Source organism: Dipodomys ordii, unplaced genomic scaffold (genome assembly GCF_000151885.1).
Source record: "Dipodomys ordii isolate 6190 unplaced genomic scaffold, Dord_2.0 Scaffold190, whole genome shotgun sequence".
NCBI lineage: Eukaryota > Metazoa > Chordata > Mammalia > Rodentia > Heteromyidae > Dipodomys > Dipodomys ordii.
In genome coordinates, this window is record NW_012267406.1 from 2,449,327 (window position 1) to 2,463,072 (window position 13,746).

General features: G+C 34.8%; 1 protein-coding gene across 1 annotated transcript in view; it reads left to right on the top strand.

Annotated features, from left to right (window-relative positions):
* LOC105999457 (chromosome unknown open reading frame, human C8orf34) overlaps positions 1–13,746 on the top strand; it is a 354,355-nt gene that overhangs the window by 124,310 nt on the left and 216,299 nt on the right. The window contains exon 7 of the mRNA XM_013034481.1: positions 5,230–5,396. Within this exon, the coding sequence (XP_012889935.1) occupies positions 5,230–5,396 (167 nt within the window). The remainder of the gene's footprint in view (positions 1–5,229; positions 5,397–13,746) is intronic.

The following is a 13,746-nucleotide window of genomic DNA, read 5'->3' on the forward strand; positions in this document are numbered from 1 at the left end:
AGAATGACTCAACACAGAAATGGAAACTTGGAGGACATTGAGATGGCAAATCATGGAGTCATGAATTATACAAGATTGAGAAAACACATTAAAATGTGACAAAATGCCATGCCTGGAGACTCATGTCATGAATTCCAGGTACTCTAGAGAAGGAGATCAGGAGTATCACAGTTTGAAGTCATCTCAGACAAAAAGTTAATGTGACTCCTGTCTTCACAAATAAGCTGGTTTTCGTGATGTATTTCTATGGTCCCAACTGTGGGATTGTGGGAGGCTGTAGATAGGATGATTACAGCACAGCATTATTCTAGGTAAAAATGTAAGACACTACGTGAAAAGTAACTACAGACAAAAAGGATTGGAGGTGTGACTCAAGTTGTAGAACACCTGTTTAGCAAGTTCAAGGCCCTGAGTTCAAATTCTAGTACTGCAAAAAACGTAATAGCAACTTGAACTTTCATGGGTGTCATTTGTTGGCCATTACAGAAGACTTTTTCCTGTGCAGAGAGAAATTAAGCATCAACCAATAATCTTTTCCCCAAGGAGAAAATTGTATTTTATAAAATGTAATAGCTTTTGGGTGCTTTGCTTTGATGTATCACTTGGCTGATGGAGAAAAGGCTCAGACTACTCATTAATATGCTTGAGGCATCTAGAAACACGGTTCTGTTTCCATGAGAAATAACTTTTAAAATTATTTAAATAGCTTAAGTGTCCTCTATAAGGAGAAGAAAAATACTTTAAAAATTTCACTTATCTTCTTTTGAAAAATGCCAGCTCAATTTTACCTGTCAATGAAGGTAATTTTTATTTTTAACACCAGACTTACAGAACTCAATACACATTTATCTTTATTCACTGGTAGATATTTAGGTCTTTAAATATGAAATATAGAAATTTTGACTTTCATTTTGCTTTCAGTTAATAATCACCAGGGCTATTTGTTGGAAATACCACTGCTTCCATTTCCGTCTTTGCTTCAGTAACTGCTAATTCCCCTTGGAAGGCTCAGTAAAGGGCAATCCTTTCTCCAGTCCTAATAGAATCTCCTTGTATCCAGCTTTAGTTTTCTCTAAATTATATGTTGAGATTATTACCAATTAAATGGAAAAAAATGACCAAAGCGTACCCAAGTGCTCCAACTAAATGTAGAAAGCAGTGATAAATTATGGGTGGCACTCTTATCTTCTAATATAAAACAAGATCCCTGAATTTTTATGAAAAGCTCACATTGCATTAGATTTGATTGGCAAATAAGAGTAATTTGGGGAGACATTTTAAATCATGAGTCTATAATCATTTTATTAACTTTCCCATTAAGTAGTAATGACCATGACTATAATTTAACAATCCTAAACATTCAGATACAGAGTGACATTCCAGACTCCACAGAAAAAATCTGATTGTTGTGTTGTTGTCAAAACACATCTATCAATAGACATGAGTGAAGGAGGAAGAAAGGTCTGTCATGAGGCATCTGCCAAATAAAATTTCATTCACAGAAAGGGTAACTGACAGCTTATAGCTTTCCCTCCTTACCCTAACTGGATATTTCCCATTGTTTGTGGAAGTAGAGGTAGTTGTGAATGTGGAGAATGAGGATAATGTGGAGAAATGGATAGAAAAAAGATGAGATGCTACCATGAGGTCCTCAATGGTTGCTGGTGGGCCTGAAGAGGTCTGTAAATTTCTTGAAACAATATGCACTATGTTGTGTGGATGTGGGAATGGGCATTTTCTTCCATATCTTTCTTAGATTCTTAATTTCAGAATTAACAGAGCTTACAAAAACAGTTGAAGCATCTGTACAAACAGAAAAAGAGGGGTTCATACGAGGCAGATGAGTATATTGGAGAATGGCTGAAGACTTTCCATGCTTGTCACTTACCACCTGTGTTGTGATAGCTTATCTAATAGTTAGCAAGAAACCATATATATTCATTGCACATGTCAAGTAATAACAATCACGTGTTTATAATATAAATGTAAATAAAATTGATAAACCTATATAATCACATCTTAAACCCTCTTAATTAAACTTTGCAATAACTGAGTAATGCATTTCCTAAAATCTTAATGTGAATTTGTAAACAAGTTTATCAAGCTTGGAACACTAATGAGGCTCTTTTAAAGCTGAACCAACTTATTAGCATAAGAATAATAACCACAAATATTATAGATCTGGTGAATGAGTTTTGCTAACTGAGCATTGTTATTAGATTGTTAACTATGTCATTAAATTAATAGAAATTCTATAATTTATAAATATATTAAATATTAAAAACAAAAGTAAATTAACTTTCGCTTCAAAAATTATCCTTTTCATTAAAGCACAAAAATTGCTTCTGATGTGTCATTTAATAAAACTGGAAATGTTCATCTTCTATGGAGAGAAACCAAGTGGATAGAAACATACTTAACATTAACTCAATTAGTGATAAGTACCATCCATGATGGAAAATATATCAGAAGAAGAAAGAGGAAACAGTACAGAAGATATATATATATATATATATATATATATATATATATATATACGTGTGTGTGTGTCTGTGTGTATGTGTGTGTGTGTGTATGTGTGTAGCTATGTGCTAGTGGCTGGCTCATGCCTGTAATCCTAGATGGTCAGGATGCTGAGATCCAGAGGATCATGGTTTGAGGACAGTTCATGCAGAGAAGTCTGTAAAATAATCAGCAAGAAGCCTGAGGTATAGCTTTACTGGAGACTCATTAATGTTTGAGTAAGAGCATAGATTCTGCCTACAGTGCTCTAGAGTGAATTTTACACATTCAGGAGATAGTTCACAAAAGATATAATTTAATTTTCCACTGAGCAAGCAAGCAAGCAAGGCCCTGAGTTCTAAACTTGGTACCAGGAAAAATAAAGAGGACTATTTTATATTTCAAGTCCAGGAGCAAAGAAATAACCCTAACATTATAAAATTGCATGCATTGTAAAACTAAGTTACTTAAGGATATTCTAAAATGACATTTTATTTATAAAGAATGTTGATGAAAGTATGGTTTAAGCTCAACCTTCTACTACACACGAAACTACAAATTAAAGTAATAGTGCAATATCACTTCTTTCCTACCAGACTAGCCAAAATTCAAATTAATCTTTTTAGCTATTACTGATGAAAGTAAAAGAATATCTATCTATCTATCTATCTATCTATCTATCTATCTATCTATCTATCTATCTACCTACCTACTTACCTACTTACCTTTCTATCTACCTACCTACCTCCTTACCTCCCAGTATGTATGATAGTACTGGGGTTTGAACTCAAAGCTGTTGTGCTATCACAGCTGACACTCTACCACTTGAGCCATATCTCCAATTCTGGCTTTCTGCTGGTTAGTCAGAATCAACGTTGTGAGGACTTGTCTGACCCCTTGGTTTCAAACCATGATTCTCAGATCTCAGCCTCCTGAGTAGCTAGAATTGTAGGCATGAGCCACCAGCACTGGGCTGAAAAGTATCTGAATACCATTATACCCAGAACCTAGGAAATCACAGTTAAAATGATTTACCTCAATACCAGCATTGAAGTAAATCCCATGGTAGAATTATCTGGTAAGAAATTAAGGGCAAGTAATTAACAATTCAACAAGTAATTAATAATTCTCTTGTAACAAGCATAAAATATTAGCAAAACAAAAGTAGTTACAAGAACAGAACAAAGTGGACATTCTAGAACTGGAAAGATAAATCACAGAAGTTTAAAAAAATCTTGTTGGATGAGCTCAACAGTACAGTAGGGAAGACTAAGATATTAGTGAGAGCAGATCATCAAATTTACCCATTCTGAAGAAAACAGAAAAGAATAATGTGGGAAAAAACTCAGAAACAGAGGAAAAGATGAGGGGGTTGAAAGAAAATGGGAAGTTATAAGAGTTGGAAGCTTCTTAAACATCACCTAGGATATTATTTTCAGATGCATGACACTTGAGTATCCCAAATGGGATGAATCCAAGGAATTTCACAGCAAGGCAAATCATAAACTTTTGGAAAGCAACATCAAGAAAAGAGAGTGCTAGCCTTGAGCAAGAGAAGCTCAGAGATAGTGCCCAGGCCCTGAGTTCAAACGGGGGGAGGACTGGCAAGAGAGGGGGAGGGGTGGGGATGGGGGAAAGAGACAGAGAAAGACAGAGAGAGAGACACACAGAAACACAGAGGCAGAGACAGTCAGAGAGAGAGAGAGAGATTTTGAAAGCAGCCAGATATAAGGATCAAATTACTGTAAGGAGGAATACAATTTAATAACTATGGATCTCTCATCTGAAAATAAGGAACCAGAGGAAGTATCAAAAGAATGCAACTATCAGCTGCAAGTTTTCTATCTGGTGTAATGACACTTCTGGAATGAAGAGGTGTAAGGACTCCTTATGCAGAGGAAAACAGGTAGAACAGCCAGCTAACAGATACTCCTTTCCAGAAGAATTGGAGGAAATTCTTAGACAGAAATAAAATGACAAAAAGGAAAAAAATCTTGAAACATCAAGAAGAAAGAAAAATTACAGAAATATGTACATGGACAACCATCCTCATGAGTTCTAGAAATTAATACTTATGAGTAGACAAAGGGACTGCAAAGTATAATTATTAAATAAGATTAATACAACACAACTATATATTGGAAGGTGTCCACACTTCAAGCCAAGTGGTATATGTTGATATTCATACAAATTTTATTAATTGGGCTATGTCACACATGTGTAAGAAGAATCATTAAGAAAACTATATGAAGAGATACAAAAAGCCTTATAACTATTATGAGATAACATGGCCCTTCCCAAAATGGTAGGCATACATATAAAAGTTAATTTTTTAAATCTTAGCATAACATTTTGTGTACATGTGTTTCATTTGATATTAATTTGTCTTGTACATCAGGGAATAATAATCTGGACGTCTAGCTCCTCTGGAAAAATAAAAAAATTCCATTAGCAATGCACTAATTTATACATGTCAACCATCATAGGACAAATTATAACTTTTTTAAGTGGGTGCAGAAGTTTTTTTATCTCCTCAGTGTTGACATCAGAATTTTTAGTGAGGTATCAAAGGGGGTCTAAAGAAGGACTCTATCTTCATTTTCCATGGTGACAACTTAAAGGTAATATGTTCATGTACGTGCCTAACAAAATGAAAGGCTACAATGAACAATAGTGTATAGATTTCCTTCCTCATCCTAGCTTAACAACATTCATCTATTTCCTCAGCTTAAAGATGGAGCCCAAGACCAAAGGATTAAAACAGCAGCAACAGCAACATAAGAAACTGCTGGCAGCAATGCTGTCTCAGGATTCCTTTGAGTCCATCCACAGCCCTACACCATCCGTCACAGAAGAAGATATTGATAACGAGGATGATGCAATGGAGTTGCTGGGTAATTTTAAAAATTAATCATTTCTATTTTTCTTCTCTGATATTGTAAAAGGGTCCAATGATTAAGATAATTTTTAAGTTTTGAATAGTTTTTGTCTTGGGGGAAAGAAAGCATATTGCATATACATTCTTTACTTTACACTTTGATGAAGTTGCATGTAAGAAGGACATTGAAGTAACTCAAGCATGTGAATTTTTATTAGACTGTACTCTGTGCTCTATGTACACAGCACTCTTATCTTCTGATAGCTTAATCAAGCTTTATTCTGTGTGATTGTGATAAAAACTCAAATCTGTCTGCTTTATTCTATAATACTTGCCTTGATCACACCTGCTGTCTGTACATCCAAAATTTATTTTCAGCCCTCACCTAAAGATTTTCTTCTGCTTTAGGCTGCTTTGGAAAGATAGAAAGATGTTGCAAGAGAAAGAAAGAAAAATTAATGTTTTAGGTCTTCCATAAATGACAGGAAAGTTTGCAGAGATTTCAAAGTCTTCAAGAGATTGTTATTTTCATGAAAACCTTATTAATATTGTTTCTGTAAGATACCTTTTAAAATATGTTTAGTGAAGCAAATGTAGGGTTTTTGCCCCAATGGAAATCTTTTTATAGAATTTTTAAGTGGAGATTCACTTTGGAAAATCAATTTTCTGAAGGAGGGAAATGAAATTTTATTTCATTGTGAGCCACATTAAAAAAAACCCCACAATATGTTTTAACTCAGTGACATTAATTAAACCACCATCAAACAATTTTTGCTTGTAGAATACGGAATCCTAGATTGTCAGGGGAGAACCATCCACTTTCATATTTCTTGGTTTTAAGTATTGTTAATAGTAGTTCACTCTTATAAGGCTACCTGGCTACATAAGGTACAATTGAAGCACATTTCATTATAATAAATCACATATGTCTCCATGCATGGACTTACAAAGGTGTTATTTAGTCAATGACATCAGGCTTGAAGATATTTTCTGATGATATAGTAACTGCATTCATTCCACTGGATGACAATGTCATGACATTTTCACTATGTGTTTTTGAGCCTTGTTTTAAATGATTAAATCTTATCTCTAAATCATTAATGTGGCTGTTGTAACAGATATGGCCATGGTACTTTCAAACTTCTCAGCAACATTTTACTGAGCATTTCTATGGTGCTAGGCACTGGTCTTGGTCCTGGGGATGTAAAAATAAAATAATAATGGTATCTGTTTGCAGGAACTTCCTATGTTAGTATGCCTGTGATAACTGGATTGAGGCACTGTTGTATAGAGAGGTAATACAGTGATCAGAGGAAGTTTCATAGAGAGCCCGATTCCTCTGTATCTGTTAAGCACTCGTAGGTGTAAGTTCAGCAGGTGATCTTGTGAAGGTTTGCTCATATATGTATGGGATCTTTGGTGACTGTGCCTGTCATTCCTCTGCTTGGGTCAGTAATAGTGACTGAGGTGATCAAAGGATTCTTTAAGGAGATTCAGTTGTCCTCTTGCTCATGGAGCCCACTGTATCTCTGCCTCTCTGTTCACACACTCCCACTCTTCCAATTTGGAGACAATTAGGTTTCAGAACCTATCTAAAGATGAGCAATTAATAACTGGTCGTATCCATTTTTTCCCATTCAAGACATATTACTATGTGTACTGAGCAAGTTGGACAATGAGAAATAGTGAAAGTTTTCTACTTTACATGGTCTCACTTATCTCAGCAGGAGGGGTTGGTTTCTAAGATGTGAAACTTCCCTGTAATAACATGAATGGCCCAAGTACATTGGGGTATCCTCTAACATAATGACATATAAAATCCTCTATTTTAAAAACTGATTTTAAAAACAATGATTGTGTCTATGTGAGGAAAATACAAGTGTTAACTGCTTGATGTTTTGTGTGAAATCAAATTAAAGTGCAGAGAATGATTATAAGATGCATAGAGGTGCTTGGTATTTAAAATACCTTTTTTGAATCCATAATATGTTGTAGAATGAGTTTGCTACAATATATGTGTTTCTGAGGGTTGCATTTACTGTTATATATGACTGAAACTGGCTGAAAAGTTTATTTATTATGCATGAGAAGTACTCTGTAAACCTTGTAAAGTGATAAAAAGTAAAAGACATAACTATTAGCTGACGTAGTATAAAACATTCTTTAATAAAATTGATTTGACTTAAAGGAAAAATCTTTTAGTTGAACTAGTACATGTAAATGAAACTAATGGTCCTTGTTTTACTTATTAAAATATGTGCCATGGTTAATATGTACTGACTAATAGTCAATTATTCAATTGTTTAATTATATTTTTGTGGATTTATTTTCTCACATATATTAGATAAGTGAAAATATTACAGTACAGACAGTAGCAGTATTTTAAAAATAGATTTTTTCTGTAACATGTTTTAAATGCTACCTATCAATTTATAGTGCAAAGGTAGCTTAGTATGAAATTAATCAGAGAATAAAATTTCCAACTTGCCGGGTGCTGGTGGCCCATGCCTGTAATCCTAGCTACTCAGGAAGCTGAGGTCTGAGGATCAAGGTTCAAAGCCAGCCTGGGCAGGAAAGTCCATACGACTCTTATCTCCAATTAACCACCAGAAAACTGGAAGTGGTGCTGTGGTTCAAGTGGTAGAGTGCTAGTCTCGAGCTGATGAGCTCAGGGACAGGGTCTAGGCCCAGAGTTCAAACCCCACGACCAACAAAATAAATAAATAGATAATCCAACTCTAGGGCTTAATAAAAGGGGATACATCAGTTTTAATACCTCTGGAATTGATTGTAATTATAGAAGATGCTAAAAATACATATCTTGTAAGTCCTCTTCTACTATGTAGTTCTTAGCTACAAATGTAAGACAGTCTTAAATTTTTAGTAAAATACTAAAATGACCAGAATGCAAAAAGATCTTTGCAGAGAATTTTCACATGTTCTTAAATAATCATTAAGTTTGAACAAACTTTCAAAATGAAACAACTCATACAATAGCAGAACAGATTTATAAAATTCCTATATATTTTACTCTACTATTCTCACAGAAGATTAGAGACTTCATTAGTATAAAGGATATTTCAGCTTGCTAATGTGAACTCATTTTATTCTATTGCATGCATGTATTATCTTCATCTTGTTGATAATCAAAATGTAATCCTCTACATGATTTATGTCCCTTTTTAAAAACATCAGAACTATTTGAATGTCACTACTTTTATTACATAGTTTAATATTGATTATTACTTGGAAAAATTTTTAGGCCTTCTTAGAATTGACATTGAAGCAAATATATAAAAATTACATTCCAGAGATGATAAAAGAAAAACATGAAAACTATTGTCATGGTTTATATTTTCTGGCTATTTCTTATAATTACATAAAATTGAAAATTAAAGCTAAAGTTATATTATTAAAAGCAATCAAGGTCCTTGCAAATAGTGTAAATAAATATTCTTTGTTGAGTGCAATCATTGAGTTTCTGTGCTTTGACATCTTACCAAATATTGTAAAATGAAAAATTGCCAGGACTCATTAAATCAAGATACTCTTCTGGTAAACTCTTTTTAATTTTGACAAACCTTTCATAAAGCAAACATCTACTCTCTTTTTCTTCCTAAGTTGAGTATATCTTAAGACAGGAAACTTTCCTCCAATATTTGCAAAATGAGAACATTCATTTCACCTACTGAGTTAAGGTTGTTCTCACTTGATGTACAAATACAAAAAATTTGAGGCCTCTGAATTCTTTTTTAAAGTTTCCTATGCTCCTACCCATCCATATCTCAATATTTTAAGGTGTGTAAAGTCCAAAACACAGGGACTATACATACAATGTTTTTCCTTTTTTTTTTCTTTTGTGGACAATACAACTAGGACAATACAGTTTTTTTTTTTTTTTTTTTTTGCCAGTCCTAGGGCTAGACTCAGAGCCGGGCACTGTTCCTGAGCTTCTTTCACTCAAGGCTACACTCTACCACTCTACCACTGGAGCCACTGCACCACTTCTGGCTTTGTTTATGTGGTACTGCAGAATTGAACCCAGGGCCGCATGCATAATAGCTAAGCAAGCAATTTACCACTAAGCCACATTCCCAGCTCAATACACAATTTTTACTTTAAAATTAGGATTCTTCATTAACGTTTTCATTAAGGAGATAGTTTAGTAAAAAATTTTAAAAGCCCTAGGGATCTTCCAATATTGCCTATAAGATTGCTTTAAATACTATTTATACATTCATTCTGTATAAAACAAAAGCAACTTAATATATAATTAATACATACTGTTAATTAAAACACCCAAATTGGTGATTTTTTAAGATGTAAATGATATGAGATAAAATATCTCTAACTAAAGTTGGTAAAGAAACTGAATAAAACAATGTCCAAATTACCTTAATCTAAGTCTTATCTTCAAATATATGGTATTCTAAAAGAAAAGAAGTCCAGTAGTTTTGCTGGCATTTGAGCATCACAATTACCCAAACATAATAGAAAACCTACATATATATTTTTGAATGTTTAGTATAACTGAAAACCAGATGATTGTGAAGATATATGAGAATATCTTTTACAAGCTAAATATTCTCTATTTAAACCCTATATTAGTTTACAACATAAGCTTGGTGAAAAACGTCTGCTACAGACTTTCTACCTGCTTCTGAATTCTTTCAGGTAGTGTGGTTTGAACTCAGTGCCTCATAATAGCTCAGCTTGCTTGCTTCTTTGATTGGTGTTGTACCATTTGAACCACACCTCAGCCTGGCTTTTTGTTGGTCATTTGGGAGATAGAATCATGTGGACTTCTATGCCCAAGCTGACTTTGAATCAAGATCCTTCAGGTCTTAGCCTCGTCAGTAGCTGGGATTACAGACATGAGTTGCACAACATTTTAAATGAACATAAATTTAATCTTTAAAGTGCATCTCTGCTTAAGTACTTGAGCATACTCTTGTTTGTTTTTATAACCTCATGATTGTTTACATTTATGTGGCCTATAATTTTCCACTCTGATCTAATTTAGTGGAGAATAAGATCCATTTACCCTGCTTACAGCAATACTCAGAGTGCTTCTTTCTGACTCCAGGGGCACTGGCTAAGATATGCTAATTTCTCAATTAGCTTTGCCAGTCCTTTTGTAGCAACTCCAGGAGGCATGAGCTTGTGTTTCTGCCTCCTGACTTCTCTTCCCATGAGGGTTAAAACTGCAAGACAAGCTTCTTTTCTTGGCTCTATGGGGAGAAGTTTTCTGATCCCAGTTTCTAGTCACATTTTAATGTAATTTCAACTCTTTGGGGCTCGCAGGTGTCTGAAGTAGACTCTAGTCCAGTTTCTCGCTGTATATAAACTTAAGATCTCATCTGTTTCCTGTGGAAATCACGAATTCTGTGGAAATCTCAAAGGCTATTTTTCTTTATTTCAATTACAGGAAGACTTCATTTCTTTTTAGAATTTCTTGAAATAACTTCATTTAATGCTCTCTGTATTTGAAGTAGCAGTGAGCCTGTGACATTCAGTCAACTACACTAGAAGCTTAACATTGATCAGAATGAAATCCAAGTATTACTAGTAAAGCAATATACTCGAAATATGTGTGAAATTTCATCCAAATTATTGACTTTTAAAAAAAGGAGCACATCTTATGTATGCCATCATCTAATTTTGAAAGTAATTTATTAATATCAGATGAATGTATGAGATTATGAATATTTAAAAATATAAACATTTGTCTTTGTCTTAAACCGAACCAATGCCAACAGCTAACTTTGAGGAATAAAATTGTGGAAGGCTCTTTCTATTTTCTACTTTATACATTTCCATGTTGCTTGTTACTTTTTCATTTTACACCAGTCACTTCAAGCAAGAAAAAGACACTAAAGTTACTAAATCGATCAGAATGTTTATAGTTATTAACAGTGAAAATTCTGTAAGCTTCAAGGGCAGCTGGTGAGCGGCTTTGGAGATTTCATGTAGCAGGTCAGTCAGAGGGGACACCACAGCTGGCTTTGACATGGACCCCAGCACCTGGCACCAGAACATGAGGTGAAGTGAGCATGAGCAGATCAGCACCCAGGACCCTGGAGACCAGAACTATGCAAAGCACTGGACAGCCACAATCATCGGGGAAGTCAGTAGTCTGCTTTGTTCTCCTGGGTGACAACCTTATGACATTGGAAATTTGTTGTAATGGACCACAAAGTTCAATAAATTTTATAATACAAGAATGTCAGGTATAGTAATGCCAGAGGCCATCTGAAAAATAACATTTAAAGATCAATTGAAGTTCCTTCATGAAGCTAATATAGATTTAGATTCTGAGAGCCATACATTACCTTTGTTTAGAAGTCAGAAAGGAAGAAATAATGCTGGGTGCCAGTGTCTTATGCCTGTAATCCTAGCTAGTGAGGGGGCTGAGATTCTGACTAGATGTTCAAAGCCAGCCACAGAAAGGAAAGTCCATGAGACTCAGTTAAAGGCCAACCCCAGAAAAAAATCCCATAAGACTCTGTCTCTAAAAGGACCAGCAAAAACCCAGGGTGGAGGCATGGTTCAAGTGATAGTATGTGTATAAGCTGAGCAAGAAATCTGAGCAGGCATGAAGTGTTGAGTTCAAACCCTAGCACTGGAAAGAAAAATACAGTAGGTCATGCAAACATATAATATGTTATTTGTGTTAACAAAATGCTTATTTTTATCACATTTTAGTATGTTAACATCTGTGGAAAAGAATCTTGTCCTTATTACATTCTAATTGAGCATAATTTCAGATTGCATTATTTTCCTATAAGTTAAAATAAAGATTGTTAGTTTCTGTGCTTTGTAATTAACTTGTTACCTTGGCATCCAAGAACTTAGTAAGTCTAGGCAAATAACTTTACACTGGAAAATCCATTAACCTCTGTGGGCGAGTCATTTTCTTGAAAATTAAATTGCCTAATGGGCTGATCCTTTGGAAAACTGATTCTGAGCTTGACTTCCAAAAGCCTAACCAAAATTTCCCTGTTTTTAAAATAAGCTACTTGCAGAAATTCTCCCTAAAGATGTCAAATTCAAATCACTATTTATTTGGCCAATAATGAAGCAAGAAATAAGTGAGTGGTCAAGACAAAACTCTTCCTTCATTATATGGGTACTTATTATATTTCCACTGAGAAACTGCAGGTAAGTAGCATCTCTCTCCCCCATTTGTAATGACTTTCAGAATATGCTGTTTTCCTTAAAAATTTCCTGCCATCAAACAACCTTGTGACCAAAGTGTGTATCAAATCACTCTCCTACATCAAGAAGAAAAAAAAATATATGCATCCCATAGAAGAGTGGAGAGGCTTTGGAACTATTGTAAACTTTGATTATGAGTTCTCTTTAACAGTCAAGCTGTAATACCAAATAATCTCTATGTGCTGTTTAATGGTAAGAGATATGAATGATGGAGCCTGACCAGGCAGAGCAGATGCCCACAGCGTAACCACCACAATAATGGACAGACATGGCCCTTGGCAGTCAGAGATGAGAGAGAGGCTAAGAACTGTGAAGAGATGTGAGTTGGTCATAAAATATTTTAGAATATTCTCAACCTTGGATTTTTTTTTTGCCTGTTAAATAAAATGCCTCTAGAACTGAAAAAAGAAAGTGTGAAAATTTTCTCCTGAACCATGAACAGATGCTAACAAGCTTGTATTTCAGAAGTTGCTTCTATATGACTCTGGATTTCATCCATTTCTTCTCATGTGTGAGTCCTGAACTTTGTAGAGAAAAACAATGGGAGAATAGATGCAGATTATACAATGACCCTGAGAAGTTTTTTTTTTGGGGGGGGGTCCAGTCATGAGACCTGAACTCTGGGCCTGGGTAGGCTAGCGCTCTACCACTTGAGCCACAGTGCCACTTCCGGCTTTTTTCTTTTTGCTTATGTGGTGCTGAGGAATCGAACCCAGGGCCTCAGGCATGCAAGGCAAGCGCTCTACCACTGAGCCACCTTCCCAGCCCCTGAGAAGTTTTGTTTGGAGTGAACACAGAGTAAAATAATCTTGCCCCTTATCCAATGAACAGAGTTTATATGCCCACCAATTTAAGAGTTGACTTAGATAACTATGCTCATGTTTCACTTGCTTTTGGGTTTAGAATCTAACTTTGAGGACTAGCTTTAGATAAAAATAAGAAAAAGTTGGAGGGCAAGTAAGTATACATTGCACTATTTTTAAAAATACTAATAAAATGCATCTATATTGCCATAAATTGTTCCCACCAGAGTAGTATAATCTCTAACCAAGTAGTTCCTTTAGTTTGCCCTTGTAGAATTAACTGAGAAATGTTTAAATTGTTAAAAAGATGGATAATAAGGGCATGAGAAAAGAGAAGTCAAGATA